At 41.2% G+C, this 14401-nt stretch overlaps 1 protein-coding gene across 7 annotated transcripts in view; it reads right to left on the bottom strand.

Annotated features, from left to right (window-relative positions):
• The window catches only part of tnksa (tankyrase, TRF1-interacting ankyrin-related ADP-ribose polymerase a), an 88378-nt gene that overhangs the window by 13498 nt on the left and 60479 nt on the right, over positions 1 to 14401 (bottom strand). For 5 of the 7 annotated variants that reach the window (XM_027140033.2, XM_027140035.2, XM_047805919.1 and 2 more), the window contains 12 exons: positions 14248 to 14342; positions 12995 to 13061; positions 10568 to 10754; positions 9734 to 9855; positions 8203 to 8294; positions 7810 to 7888; positions 3303 to 3474; positions 3130 to 3209; positions 2632 to 2730; positions 2082 to 2227; positions 1336 to 1501; positions 184 to 403 (listed from right to left, as the gene is read on the bottom strand). In XM_027140033.2, coding sequence (XP_026995834.2) covers positions 184 to 403; positions 1336 to 1501; positions 2082 to 2227; positions 2632 to 2730; positions 3130 to 3209; positions 3303 to 3474; positions 7810 to 7888; positions 8203 to 8294; positions 9734 to 9855; positions 10568 to 10754; positions 12995 to 13061; positions 14248 to 14342 — 1525 coding nt within the window. The remainder of the gene's footprint in view (positions 1 to 183; positions 404 to 1335; positions 1502 to 2081; positions 2228 to 2631; positions 2731 to 3129; positions 3210 to 3302; positions 3475 to 7809; positions 7889 to 8202; positions 8295 to 9733; positions 9856 to 10567; positions 10755 to 12994; positions 13062 to 14247; positions 14343 to 14401) is intronic. The other 2 variants (XM_027140036.2, XM_027140037.2) reach the window with 1 other exon arrangement.

Below are 14401 nucleotides of genomic sequence, written 5' to 3'. Positions count from 1 at the left end.
CCTCAGACTGACAATATGATTCAGAGGCAACTGCTGGTTATATAGTTAACAGTGCAGCTAGTGTTGTTTACACAGTGTCTGCTGAGGGATTATGGGACACGGCAATAACATTGTGTGTGTGTGTGTGTGTGTGTGTGTGTGTGTGTGTGAGAAAGCAACACAGGTGTTCAGGCTCTCTGTTACCTGCCAGGTGTAGTGGTGTAGAGTTGCGTCCCTGTGTGTCTCTGCAGTTGATGTTCTCGGGGCTGCAGAGTTTCTGCACACGAGCCAAGCAGCCTTTCTTTGCAGCGTCCAGCAGGGCAGCGTCTCCTCTCAGCAGATCCTGGATATCCGTGTCCCCTTCCTTCACCATGTCTAGGGGCGTGTTTCCGTCCCGGTTTTTCTTTGTCGGGTCAGCGCCATGCTGAAATACAGAACCAGCCTTCTACTTAGAAACTTAATTCTCCACCACCACAACAAATGTTCCTTCTGACTAAGACAAATAAGTCTTACTCCAAAATCTTTTCCATCAATTCTCCAAACTGTCAACAAGCTGTTATTTTATTTATTTAAAAAAATACATTAAAATAGCACAAAAGTCCTTCTTAAAAAAGCAGATGATCCGCATGAGACTGGTGATGAGACAAGTGTGTCTAATTACAGACGGATTTAATAAACCAGCTCATTTATGGAACTATAATCTAAAACTAATAATAAACAAATAAAAACAAGTCATTTATTTTTAGTATTAATGAAACTCCAAAGCAAAAGTGAGGCTGATGAGGAACAACCCTTTATAGCTACTATAAGCAATAACAGGAACGTCCTTGTATCTCGGGATGTTCGACGACATAAAACGCAATTAAACAACCTAAACAGGTTAAAAGTTTGAGGAGCTGTTCTTTAATAAATAAAATTTTTTTTAAAAAATCCTCAACATGTAACAAGTAAAGGACATGAGATGCTTTCTTCAAGTTTTAAGTATAAAAACATAAGCTGAAAAGCCCAAGATATCTGAATAGATGAATGTGTTTTCCCACCAGATTCTCTGCACGTGATGATGCCAAGAGGCCACTTGAACTCTCATTTTAATAAATATCGAAATATCAACTCCTTTTGAAATATGCTGTCCTCACCAGTCTGGAGTCACAAAGGGCTATGGTGAGGAGATGAAGGCGGAAAGCAATAAAAGTGGGTTCATCACTAATAAACCCTAAGACGAGCAATCTGGGAAGCTTTTCTGCACAGGTCAAAGGTCAGGGCTGTGTCCGAGTGTTCCATAAAGAAGTTTCATTTGAATTAACCAGAGACAGGAGAGGATGCTGAGTCGCAGTGCTGTGTGTGTGTGTACCACACCTTCAGAAGCAGTTTGCAGATCTCGTATTTGCCCTTGGCAGCAGCTTCGTGCAGTGGAGTAAACTTCCACAGGTCTGCCACGTTGACCGACGCCCCGTGTCTCACCAGCAGCTCGGCCACTTCATAATGCCCATATGAGCAGGCGTTGTGCAGCGGCACCAGACCTCTGATACGCACACATACACACAAACATTACTATTTAAATACGTTCCACATAAGTATTGCAGGTAAAAGAGGATTGATGTATGCAGATATTTGTTAAACACTAATGAAAGAAGTGTTCGGTATCAGTTTGAGGTAAAGCTGTAGGTTTTGACAGAAATGTGTAAAACGAGGGAACAACAACTATTTCAGACGTTCCTTAAACCTAAATGTCAAAATGGATCACGTGTCACTATCAAGTGCTGTGGTGCGGGAGGAATAGACCAGTTGGAAAAGATAAAAGATGATAAGAGTCGTTTATTTTCCAAAAGTCTCCTTGTTTTGGGACTGAAGCTCATGTAGTGTGTTACAGGAAGCCATTCCGTGCTGAAAACTTTAATAAAACACGATTCTTGTTTAAACGTCACAACAAGAAGGCATTACTGTGTAACACAAGTGACAATTTTGCCTCCTCATGATCTGAGGTGCTTGTGAAGCAGCAAAATGGTTCTCTTTTCAGGAGTTACAAACAAACAGTGAGATGTTCCAGCAGAAGATTTAAATGGGTCTCATTGCCTGAACAGATCCTGGCAGCTCACACTCACCCTTTGTCCTTGGCGTGGACATCTGCGCCGTGGTGCAGCAGGTACTCCACCACCGCCACGCGATTGTAGCCTGCCGCAAAGTGCAGCGGCGTCGAGTGGCGTCCCTCCAGATCCCTGCAGTTCACGTTCTGAGCAGAGCAGAGTTGCTGGAGAGAGAGTGCACACAGAGAGCAAAATAAATATAACTGCAAAGAGAAAATCAGTATATCTGGAAAACAAAACACAAAACAATCCTTAGCAGCAGTGAAAGCCTTAAATGAGTTCCTTTGAAAAGAATCACGAGTGTCTGGAGTGCCAAAGGAGGATTACGTCTGAATCATCAGTATTCATAAAACAGTCAGTCAGAAATGTTGGTTCTCTTGATTAAAGCGTAGGGTTTAAAAAAAGGAAAATCTTTTCTTTTAGGGAGAAAAAAATGGTTCTGCAGTTACTATGTCATGACTTGGGTCACAATGGTGATGGTGGTAACATGGTTGACGTTGTCCTATGTCCTGACTGTATTCACACTAAAACACGTATACTGATCAGTATGTAGTGGTGTTAAATTTACATGATACTGCTCCTTTGATGAAGAACAGATCTTTTTCAATCTTTCAGTTCTGTTTTGGTCCACAAGATGACTGGAGAACAGAGAATTCGTTTGATGGTCCTAGTGAGAAAATGTAGAAATGTAGCCAGATTGTAAAATGACTGGTTTAAAAGTGATAATTCTGAGTATTTGGCTTTTACATGAAAGCGTGACAGAGTGACGCTGGCTGTAGTCTCGGTTAATTAGCAGAGACAACATGGGTAAAATATACACTAAAAAAAAAAAGACCCCAGAAATGAAACTGTAATGTGTGCAGCGATGTGAGCCGTCTTGTGATATCTGGATCATTCACAGACTGGGATTGAATGACCGAACTATTAGTGCACAAAAGACAAGTTTGTCTTTCAGTAGAGAAGACAAACAAGAGCATTAAGATTAACATTAAGAGCCCAGGTGTAACAGTGAAAGTGAAGAATTGTGTGCTATTGAGATGTATGTGAGAGTGATGTACATAGTCACCTTCACAGTGTCCAGGTCCCCTGCTTTAGCTGCTTCTAAAAGCCTGTAGTCTACGTCCGAGTTCCTCACTGGAACGTTTTCTACACGGGAGACAAAGAGTTCTGAATGTTAACAAGCCACAGACGTCCAGGTATCACATGCTGTGAAAGTGTATAGTGGTATAGTGGATTTACCATTGAGGATTTGTTGGACAGCTTCGTTGCCCATCTGTGCAGCTGTGAAGCCCTGCAGTGAGACGACTGCTGGATCTGCACCGTAACTCAGGAGCAACCGACACGTCTGCAGATGACCGGCCAGAGCCGCCCGGTGCAGAGCGGTCTGTCCCAGAGTGTCCACGGCATTCATCTGTGTTAACACACACACACACTTGGATAAGGAAGTACCAGATCTGCTAGTATTTCTGTGTTTAGGTAATGCATTCTACACCAGATATAACAGGAAGCTCATAGCAACATTAGTGTAGATTAGTGGTAGAACAAACAGAAACAATGTGACATGACTTCAGTGATAAACACTGTTGCATTGTCAGTAAACATGGACTTCTGCAGCCTGAAACTGTACAATAGTAAACTAGAGCGACTAACTAACCTGACTGAGACGTGTGATATCTGTATAAATCAGAGATGGGATTTATCTGTGTGAGAGATCTTCATGATGAAAAAATGGTTATAATGCTAAAATGCTATTTGAACACACACCGATTGTTGCATTAAGCAGGCATGGTTGCACAACATGACCCTTAGTTACACAGACATGGGTTGTATCTGTGCTAGGAACTCAGTAACCCCTTAATTCATCACATTTTAGACACAACCTTTTAAAGGTCATTTATATTTTACAGTCCTGCGTTTTAAACTCATGTTTTCATCTTGGTTTCGGTGGCAGATGACAGAACAAGAGTGGAATATAGTGAAGATGAAGTGCAAGACCTCTTTTCCAGAGCATATAACCTAATCTCCACCATACTGTCAATTCAAACAGCATATGGTCCTACGTTTATATCCATGATATTTTAGTAGGGTTAAATTATTCAGGTGCATACACACACAAGATAAAAACTATTGACAGCTGATTCTGATGAGACTAAAAACCCAAAGTAATACTCCAGTAATAATTTTATTACCCAATCTCTGTATAAAATATTAGACAGCACAGGATTCTGTCTTTAGGCACAATTTAAAAAAGGGGATGCTTTTACTCCACAGGGACTTAACATACAGAAATGAATTTGACCATTTGTATTCTCGGTCTTCCCTGTTTGAATAAAGGTGCAATGGAAGTGTAGCAGAGGAAAAGACAGAACTGTGAATAATGCCGGCCCACTTTCAAATGAACACAGACATGAATTAATCAGACGTGCCCTTGGGCAACTTCAGCTCTTCTTCAAGGACTATCAGCACTGTGCAGATGGAAAAGAGAGGACAGGCAAGAAACCAGGGGTGTGTGTGTGTGCGCGTGCGCGCGTGTGTGTGTGCGTGTGTGTGTTAACTTAAGGCTCAACTCTGCAAAGTTTCAGAACTTCTGACATACTGTGTGCGGGAGATTCATCCCAGTCTCATAATTCCACAACACCTAGACTTGTACACACAGTGACAGTTGGACGGGTTCATGCTGCAGCCATGCACATTAAAAGGTCTGGAGTTGTTTCAGCCTGTCTCTCTCTGTCTCTCTCTCTCTCGTTCCCACCATCAGCACTGCCCTGTGCTGACTCGTGCTGCAAGACCAGCTGAGTCGAAATGGTGTTTACCTCCCTGCTCCCCAGTCTGCTTATTAGTGCGACACTGCCACACCATCTGTTTACACACTCAACCCCAACCCCTTCTGCTCACATTCCACTCAGCCTGGCCACTCACCACCACCCAGTCCATCACAGTGAGTCAGGGGAAACAGCCATCAGGTCACACTGGCAGTTTAGAAACCAGACAGAGAGAGTGAAACGAAGTGAAGTCAAGCTGTTGACACGGAGAAAAATACTGTGTTCAAATATTGTCTGGTCTCTTCTATGTTTTTGCAAACAACATAGAAGACCAAAAAAAAAAAAAAACCTCACCAAAAAAAAAGAGACTGAAATGTGAAACAATCCAATCCCATTATTAACTCTGCTTTACCTTCTTTCCCCTTATATCAGCCAAGTCAGAACGACTGCCTCATTTCTTTTGTCACTGTTCCGTTTGCATGGCTGTTTTGATCACATGCTAGCTTTAGAACTTTTTCATGTCAAAAGCACAAATTCACCTGCTTCATTTAAACCTAATGGAATAAAAATTGCGAGCCAAATAGGAAACAATTGTGTGATTCATGAGACAGAATTGTTAATCACATTTTCCTGAAGTGGTGAAAAATTACCAAGAAAACTCTACACAACTAATCCAACAGCCAAAACAGTCACGATTCTGAGGTAACAGAAAAGCTGAAAATAATAAACAGCACACCTGTTTATGTAAACAGTAAAAACAGACCTGTGTGAATGCATGATAATCATCAGGCAGGCTAGCTCAAGTCTAGGGTCTGAATCAGCCATAAAACATGGCAACAATCAGACAAGGATCAGACAATGCTCTGCTGGCCATACCAGGATGCCAGGCAAGAGTAAAGTAGAGCAAAGCAAGGCTGAGAAAGAGCTCATTAGATAAACTCCTTTTGTTAGACGAACAGGAAGGGGACGATTTTTGTAGCGAAGCAACATGAACGCTCTGAACTGCACAGCAGAGCCTGAACGGCTGTCCAATCCCTCCATACTTATCTGATTGGGCTCCCTGAAAAGAGCTGCATTGATCTGGCAGACTCTTTAAGCACCGCTGGTCCGGTGCTGATATAAATGATTTACCTCTCAGATAGTTTCAGGCCCGCAGAGAAAACTAAGCTTTTGACTCGACGCCAAAAAGCTTTAGCTTCACTGATTTCTGGCATGAACTTCACCACAGAAATGTCACCTTAATCCATTTGAAAGGTGATATGTTCACAGATAATAAGCCCACCTGCAGGTTACACATTTGACATCTAGTTTCCAGCGAGGAGATGAGGCTCTTGTTTAATGAATCTAAGCTGAGTGAGCATTTAATGGTGCATTTTAAACATTGGCACAAAGTTTACGGTGGCAAACAAACAACATGCATCATAGACGTTACAACAGAAGTGTCAAGTGTCAACAGAAAACTGAGTAATGAAGTGGAAAATTCTAACATTAAACTCAGAAAGCATTGAGAACGTCCTGTCCGGTCACTAGCTGTCCTGCACAAACAACTAACATGCATGATGAAGATATACAGTAATACAATCCCTTGCTTGGGGAAAACTCAATTTAAAACTTAATTTATACAGTGCTGAAATTAATGAATAATTAATAATTAACTGTTGTGCATTTTCTTTGAATGTGTGATAGTTCACATAGAATATATCTAGCAGCACTGTTCATGAAATGACTTCTTTATAACATTCATTTATTTAAGACAGTTAATGTTGCACGGAAACCACATGGAAAGGTGAAATGACATACTGTCTGCTCAGGCCGTTAGAATAAAACACCAACGATGTGATGTGATGGAGCAGAGTTACTTTCAGCAGTTGATTACTTTCCTATAACACTGTTCTCTTCTGTCTTTACCACAGCAACATTCATTTATTAAATACTGACAGGTGTTTTCTTCCTTAGTTAATCCATTTAGTTCCATCTGATAATGTGGGACATCTGAGACAAATTAGTTCCGGTTATCACTTGCATTAGCGCAGCTGGAAACGGTTCTGCAAGCTCCATGGAGTACAATAAGATGAAATAAGAAAGGAGAGAAGTGCAAGTTTTCCTTGTGGTTTTAAGGACACGTTTTTTCCCCCCTTTTGTATAAGACATACATGTGCGTAGAGTGAGAGGTGTGTTGCGCTTTTCATATGATCGATTATGTGATTTTGGATTTTTTTATTCAAACTCATACTTGCAAACACAACAGTATATAACGAAGTGGAAGCATATTTTAAACATAGCCAAAATAAGCCCCTACCCTCTGCCCCAGTGGGCTGATTTAAAAGATGCGCTGTATAAGTACAAAACATAATACACTTGGACACAATACAAAAATGGCAAAAGTATGCTAATTATAGTAGACATAATATTAGACACTGTGACGGACAACGCCGTAGAGAGGAAGGGAAAGAAGGAATAAACAGAACAGGAATGAACAATGCACAGGGATGTGTCCATATCAGTTGTCATGATTGATATGTTCAGAGATCGTGCAGACGAGGTAGAACATTTCGGCTTTGCCACCGACTAGTGAAGCAAACATGAATGTTGATGAGTGGGTGTGGCCTAAACATCAGAGAGTCATGTTTTTTTTAACCCGCGTCTCATCCATTATTTTCAGACAGACACTTTTGTTACATGTGATCGCTTACATAAAGCCCCACAAACACTGGATCTCATTATTAGTAATGGAAACAGTGAGTGGACATGAGAGAGACAGCTCTGCCTTCTGCTCATATGAGGTGAGAGAGTGAGCTGAGTGCAGAGAAGAGTGTGTGTGTGTGTGTATGTGTGAGAGATAAGAGGAGACGTGTGAGTAATTGCACTACCGATGTGTTCTTGCACTCTGTTACAGTAGCGACAGGCCAGATGGCCCGTGATGTGATGCGATGTGATGCACGATGATCACAGATGTCGGGGTGTGTGTGCGCGCGTGTGTGTACCTTGGCCCCATGTTTCTGCAGCACCTCCAGGATGTCATTGTGAGCTCTCTCAGCTACCACATGCAGAGGAGTCATAAAGCTACACAATAAGAAAGACAGAAAAAAAAAGATTAACGTAGAAAATCAACATCCATGAACTCATCTGGCTTATATGTTATGGTATTTACTAATGTTACTTATTAAGCTTCTCGTAATACTCCTAATCAACTTTCTGGGATAAGCAGGGATAAGCAGAGATATGCATATATACACATTTTTCTAACACGCTGGACTGAAGTTTAAGGAGATATTTTAATCTCAGTCTAATGGTGAAAATGACCTGAACAGAAAGCCTGCAATAAAAATCTGGGGAAAAAAAAAAAAACCATGTCCAGAACATTCAGTTGCACTCACTCTTTGTTCTTCTCGTTGACATTGGCGCCTTTCCGAAGCAGCAGCTCGGTGACCTGCTTCCTTTTGGGGTGTGGCGAGGCAACGGCACAATGCTGAAATGACAACATTGTCTAACATCATCCAGGGTATTTAAATGTCATTTTAAACCGTTATAAGTCTAATGCAAGAGCTACTGATCGTCTGACTGAGTTAAGGGTAGGTCCGTTGTTTGAATGCCAATGTTGACATAAAATCACCAAAACAAACATGTGCCTAACGCAAATGGGTCCCACCCCTGTATTGATAGCTCCGCCCACAAATACATACGTAACCCAGGCAACTAATGGAAAGAAATGTGTCTATCATAGCTGAAGGGAAGAACAATACGATTGCAGATAAACAAACAAGCAAAAATGACACACAAGCATAATCATGCAAAGTACGGCATATATTAGTTCTGTGAAACAAAGCAAAACCAACGTTACTCACCTATCGAGAAGGAAAAAAGCGCCTCGGCGCTGAATTTCCCGAGTCAATAACTCCCGAGCTAAACGCTGTTACTACACAAAACGCAGTTGTATCTGCCTCTGTACATTACTACAATAGAAGTGTTATTTGTGTAGTAACAGCGTTTAGCTCAGGAGTTATTGACTCGGGAAACTCCAATCTGTGAATATGTGACCAACTTCCTGCTCTTTCAGTTCTCTCCAGCGCTGGAAAGCTGATCCTATATTAACACGTCCTACTTCTTGCCTTATCGTAAGCCTTTCTTCGCTTCTTTCTTTGTTTTTATCCTCCATGTCAATTTTAAAACCGCTTTCTGCTAATGTCACACATGCGCACTGAACACTCTCTCCGCCGCATATTGACAAGCCCCGCCCCTTTCTGCTCATTGGCTACACGTTTGTTTTGAATTTTGTTTAGTTTGTCAGCCCAACACAGTTTTCTGAAGTATTTCTCAATCATCGGAGACCGCCTTTAAAATGCAGACACCAGTTTACCTGCACAATTTCTTGTGAGGGTAAATCAACATGGCTGCATACACCACAAACAGAAGAGCATTTTGTTGCCAAGAAATAAGTTTTGCGCTGCGTTTACGAGTTTTCAAGCTTTAGATTATTTGACACTACAATTCAAATTCAATAGAACTCTATTAACACTGACTATATAGATTTTAGGTGTTAAATTTATTTTAAGGTGTTAGATGTGCATCACATTATAGTTAGCTGGCTAGCTTGGTGATAGCTACAGACAGGTGTCTACATTTTGTCCCTTGCACTTTGCAGATCAAACGCACAGACATCAGAAGCGAGGAGTCGGCTTGGATCGACGTAAATCGTACTCAGCGTGTGACAAGGTGGAAGTGATCTTTCGCTATATATTTGAGTGATGTGTCAATCAGCGTACTCTGATGTTAAAATTCAGAGCGTCTACACAAAACGTGTGAGGTCTTGCAGATGTGTGTGTGTGCATGTGTGTGTGTGTGTGTGTGTGTGAGAGAGAGAGAGAGAGAGAGAGAGAGAGAGAGAGAGAGAGAGAGAGCAGAACTCACCAGCGCAGTCTCGTGGGTCTGCGGGTGTTTGAAGTTAATGATCTCCAGAGCGAGGGTCTTCTTTACTTTAGCCATGTCGGCCTCGCGTGCTGCCTGGAGCAGCGAGTGACCCTTAAACTCGTCTGAGGTACAGCAGAAGAAAACAGGAGACGGTGGTGAGTGCAGAGACAACATGAGAGAGAAAATTTTAAACAGCTAAATTTCCTGCCATGTTCTGTTCCCATGACACCATTTTAAATCAAGACACAGGGTTTTATTATCTTTGGGCTTTGTGCTGCACTTTGTTCTTAAAAGGCTATTCAGACAAATTGGCGATAAGCTCAGAGCTTTTTGCTTCACTTGTCTAAAAGACTACCCAGTGGTATAGTTTAGACAGAAGCAGAAGGTTTAGTATGAGAAGCTGACCTAAGGAATTTACAGGAAATTCATCAGAGAGATAAATAACCTGAGCTGCTGTGGAATAAGAACCCCATCCAGAAATAAATTGAATAGAAGCTGATTGAAAAAGTTTTGCTGATTTATGCTGGTTTGGCTTTCCAGCTATAATAACTGCTATATTTCAGTGTTAAGATGAAGATGAGCCAGCACATTTAGTCCTAATCATCTGAAAACATAAAACTAAGAAAAATTAGCTTAATCTGATTACACTGTAGACAATTAGAATCAGAAGCAGCTTTATTTGCCAAGTGTGTACTCACACACACACACACACACACACACACACACGGCATGGGAACAGTAAACATTTAAATAGTAAAGATACATACATATATACACATGATATACAAAACTAGATAAGAACTGGCATTAGGAGGAGTAGAGTGATGTGCTCACATGTGAGTCTCTCTTTGAGCTCAGGCGTGGGGGCCATATCCACCGCACTCTTTCCGTGACAGTTGACCAGAGTGGGATCTGCACCGTGACTCAGCAGGAGTGAACAAACCTCTACACGGTTCTTAGAGGCTGCCTCATGCAAGGGGGTGAACTGCCACAGGTCCATGGCATTCACACACGCACCATGCTAAAGACACACAAACCCAAAGAATAAAAATCTGCTTGTGTTTCCGTGAACCTTGTGTGTGTGTGTGTGTGTGTGTGTGTGTGTGTGTGTGTGTGTGTGTGTGAGTGTGTGTGTGTGAGAGTGTGTGTGTGAGAGTGTGTGTGTGAGAGTGTGTGTGTGAGAGTGTGTGTGTGAGAGTGTGAGATCAAGTAAATAAAGTAAACAAACAAACTTCTACTACATTAATGAGGCATAAACTAAAGTACATAAGCAGTAGAGGGCAGTCAAGTTATTTTAGAGGCAGAACAAACACGGGGGGGAAAAACACCTTGTTAAAGTAAATTGTAGAACAATGTGACGGAGGCTACATCCTCAGGTGGTGGGGTCAAATACTTTTCTGTTTGTAATGTGATTTGTTTTGACCCAAATGCTGGTGCATCCTGCTTTCTCTAATTCAGTATCAGTATCCAGCCTGTACCTGTAGAAAACTTTAGATCTGTTACCAGAGGATAGAAAGAATGTGTCTGATCTGACTGATCTGATATTTGGTAGAACTGCTTGTAAAGTTGCAGGAGAAGTCGGTCACACAGGGTGCGTCTAAACCAGCTCCCTTGTTCAGTAGTCAGGGCACCGATCGGGAAGTCGGCCATGTCTCGACTGGAAAAACACATATTTTCCGAAGCCGGCGAGAAAAAAATGGCAGACGAATTCTCACCCGACTTCATGAAAATGGAATAAAGACCTTTATGAGAACCGGTAAGATCCATCAAAGCACAGTACAGTAACTAGGACCACAACTAGTAACTAAGAATTTCACCAAATGAACTAGGTTTGGGGGAGGGAAGAAAAAAAAACACACACCTGCTCTAATAAACACCGCTCCGGCATCTGCACCAACAAATGACCTTAAAAAGACGACGTAGGAGATGAAGATGAGCTACTACTCTCAGCCTCGAGCAGTTCTGCTCTGATCGCCCTGCCAACACGCGTTAAGCACAAAGCTACAGCTGATAACGGGATTTTTAATTGTCCTTTTGATCCCTTACGCAGCATCTTTTAATCGGATCTGGAGTTAAGCAGCCGAGGCACATGCACTGTGAGCTTAAGGAGATATCAGGAGCTGGTGATGCTCTTTGTGGGCCACTAGTTAAATCCTCTTTTAACACATTTCTGACTCATCAGGAGCTGTTGATGTATTTTCTATAACAGTAGCACAGCTCAATATAATCTATTATTATTAATGCACATAATCAGATGTGTTATAGTTTCTATAGTAACGGCTCATGGTTGATATGGTGAAGTGCTCTGTGAAGGGAAGGAGTAAGTAATCTCTAGTGTCAGTGCTTTGGAAGAGGGCAGAGATAAAGCTGAAACTGAGATGTGAAGCTATAGGAATATAATCAACCCTGGAAATGGTAACTATAACTCTGCCTCAACCCGCTTGATTTCTATTGGCTTACATTCTTGAAGGTTCGATAATTCAGGGTCGTTAAAGCGTACATATTATACCCAGTAAGGTCTGTAAATATAATGACAGTGACAAAGGTATTGATTAGATTAAATAATGACATGGATTTCTTTATTAATCTAATTAAAAGCCATGATTGCCCTCATAGTGTTAGTGATCTAGTGAGATAGGTGCACCCTTTAATGGCTGGAAATGCACCATGCCACACGCTCCAGGCTCTATAAAAAGAGTATAAAGGAGGAAAAAAGTGCTCATGATAAGAAGCGTGTCACTTTGTCTCTTGGCGTGGGCATGTATGACTGCCAAAGGAACGGTTTCATTTGGATTTGTTAATGATGGGAATTCTGACTGAACGTGTGCCACAGTTCGGATGGACAGAAGCACATTTCATATGCAACTCAAGTTGTTGTTTTAAAGCCAATGTTAGTGGAATGTTCTGCAATAGCGAAGGCAAAACACCCCAAGAATATGCAGGAACTGAAGTCTGCTGCAGTAAAAGCCTCAAAGTAAGAGCATTTAAAAGTATGTCCCACATCCCACCACAAATAATTTGCAACCAAGTATTAAAAATAAACACTTACTTATCGGAGTTTATTTGTATCTTTATAGCAAAATGTTCACCCAATCTGGATGTATAAAGTCTGCACATTATTTACATTCGCCTCACTGTGGTAGACATCACACTGTATGTGTAATATGTGCATAATCGCTCTGTTCGCTGTGTTTATGTATTGTTTCTGATGGCGTTAGTCATTTGTAAACAGTACCTGTGTGACCAGTGTGCGTTTCTTACCTTTAGCAGCAGCTCTGTGACTTCGTAGTGGCCGTAGGAGCAGGCGTTGTGCAGAGGGACGAGACCACTGAGCAGGACAGGGAACACAGATGGGGGGAAACCCCAACATTTCAATTTACACTTTACAACCAACCCCTCACATTAACATGTGATCTGTAAATGCATATAAATGTATATCCTGCTAGCAAACACGCTGAGCGCTCTCACCGCTACATTCGGGTTTGGTTTATATCGGTCTTTAAATCTTATGCTAATCTAGGAGAGAAATCGCTGGCCCGTGATAATTCATGCACAAGAAAGGTTTTCATTACACAAACAGTAACACGCATGTTAAACTAGATGGAAACGACGGCCTGCGATCAATATTCATCTGCACAAAAATCTGACGGCTGCTAAAACAAGATGATTATTTACAATTACAGTATATTATACAGTAATCATAATTGTTACAGCAACCTGTTCAAACCCTTGACAGATGGGAATGAGGGGAAAAAAATAATTTATTTAAAGGAGACAAAGCAATAATTTCTTATTATCTAATATAATAATCTAATTTCCTTTTTCAGGGCTGCTACAAAATAGCAAAGGTAATAAACTAAATACATTCCTGGCAGAGGATAATTACTCGCTCGGAGACACTTTGCTGGTAAATATTTAAGAGTTTTGACTGTTTTGAATAGCATATGCTGCATAAGGGCAGTAAAATGACAAAAACAGAAATGGTCAGGTTATTCACTTTATATTGGACACGTGTTGAGGTTTAAAACCATCTGAAACGATGAAGCAGGGTTCGGCGTTTTTAAAATTGAGATCAGGATTTTTATTAGTTATTCTATGATCAGAGAAGTTAAGAGCTAACAGGTCATCTACATTTACTCAAATAATCACTCTTTACACTCACTGGGAGCAAAAAAAAACAAACATCTCACAACACAATAATGTGAGGCGTGAGCAGATCTGATCAAGCGCTGGTCTTCATGGTGGGTGTTTCTCTCCTATAACTCACGGTGATACTCTGATTCACACACAGCTTTCCCATGTGGTTTCATGTCTGTGTCTGATGGTTAAGTGTGTGTGTGTGTGTGGAGGAGGAGAAATTTCTATGGTCATTAGTCACAGCCAATGAGGAGAGAATAGTGATGCTATGTTTTATGTGTAAATGCGATAAACAGAGCAAATAGGATTTTTAAAGATGTAGTTAAAAAAAAAAAAGAGAGAGAGAGAAAAAAGAGAAAAAAAGTGTAAATATCTACCCCTTGTCCTTTGCGTGCACGTCGGCGCCATGTTGCAGAAGGAGCTGGACAATTCGGACTCTGTTGTATCCCGCTGCCAGATGTAGTGGAGTCGACTGGAAGAAACAGAAAAAAAAAGTGTGTTGCTTTTTTAAAATAAAAGGCAATTACAGAG

Source organism: Tachysurus fulvidraco, chromosome 21, assembly GCF_022655615.1.
Source record: "Tachysurus fulvidraco isolate hzauxx_2018 chromosome 21, HZAU_PFXX_2.0, whole genome shotgun sequence".
Classification (NCBI taxonomy): domain Eukaryota; kingdom Metazoa; phylum Chordata; class Actinopteri; order Siluriformes; family Bagridae; genus Tachysurus; species Tachysurus fulvidraco.
Note: the sequence above shows the minus strand (reverse complement) of the source record. Positions and strands in the feature narration are given on the sequence as shown.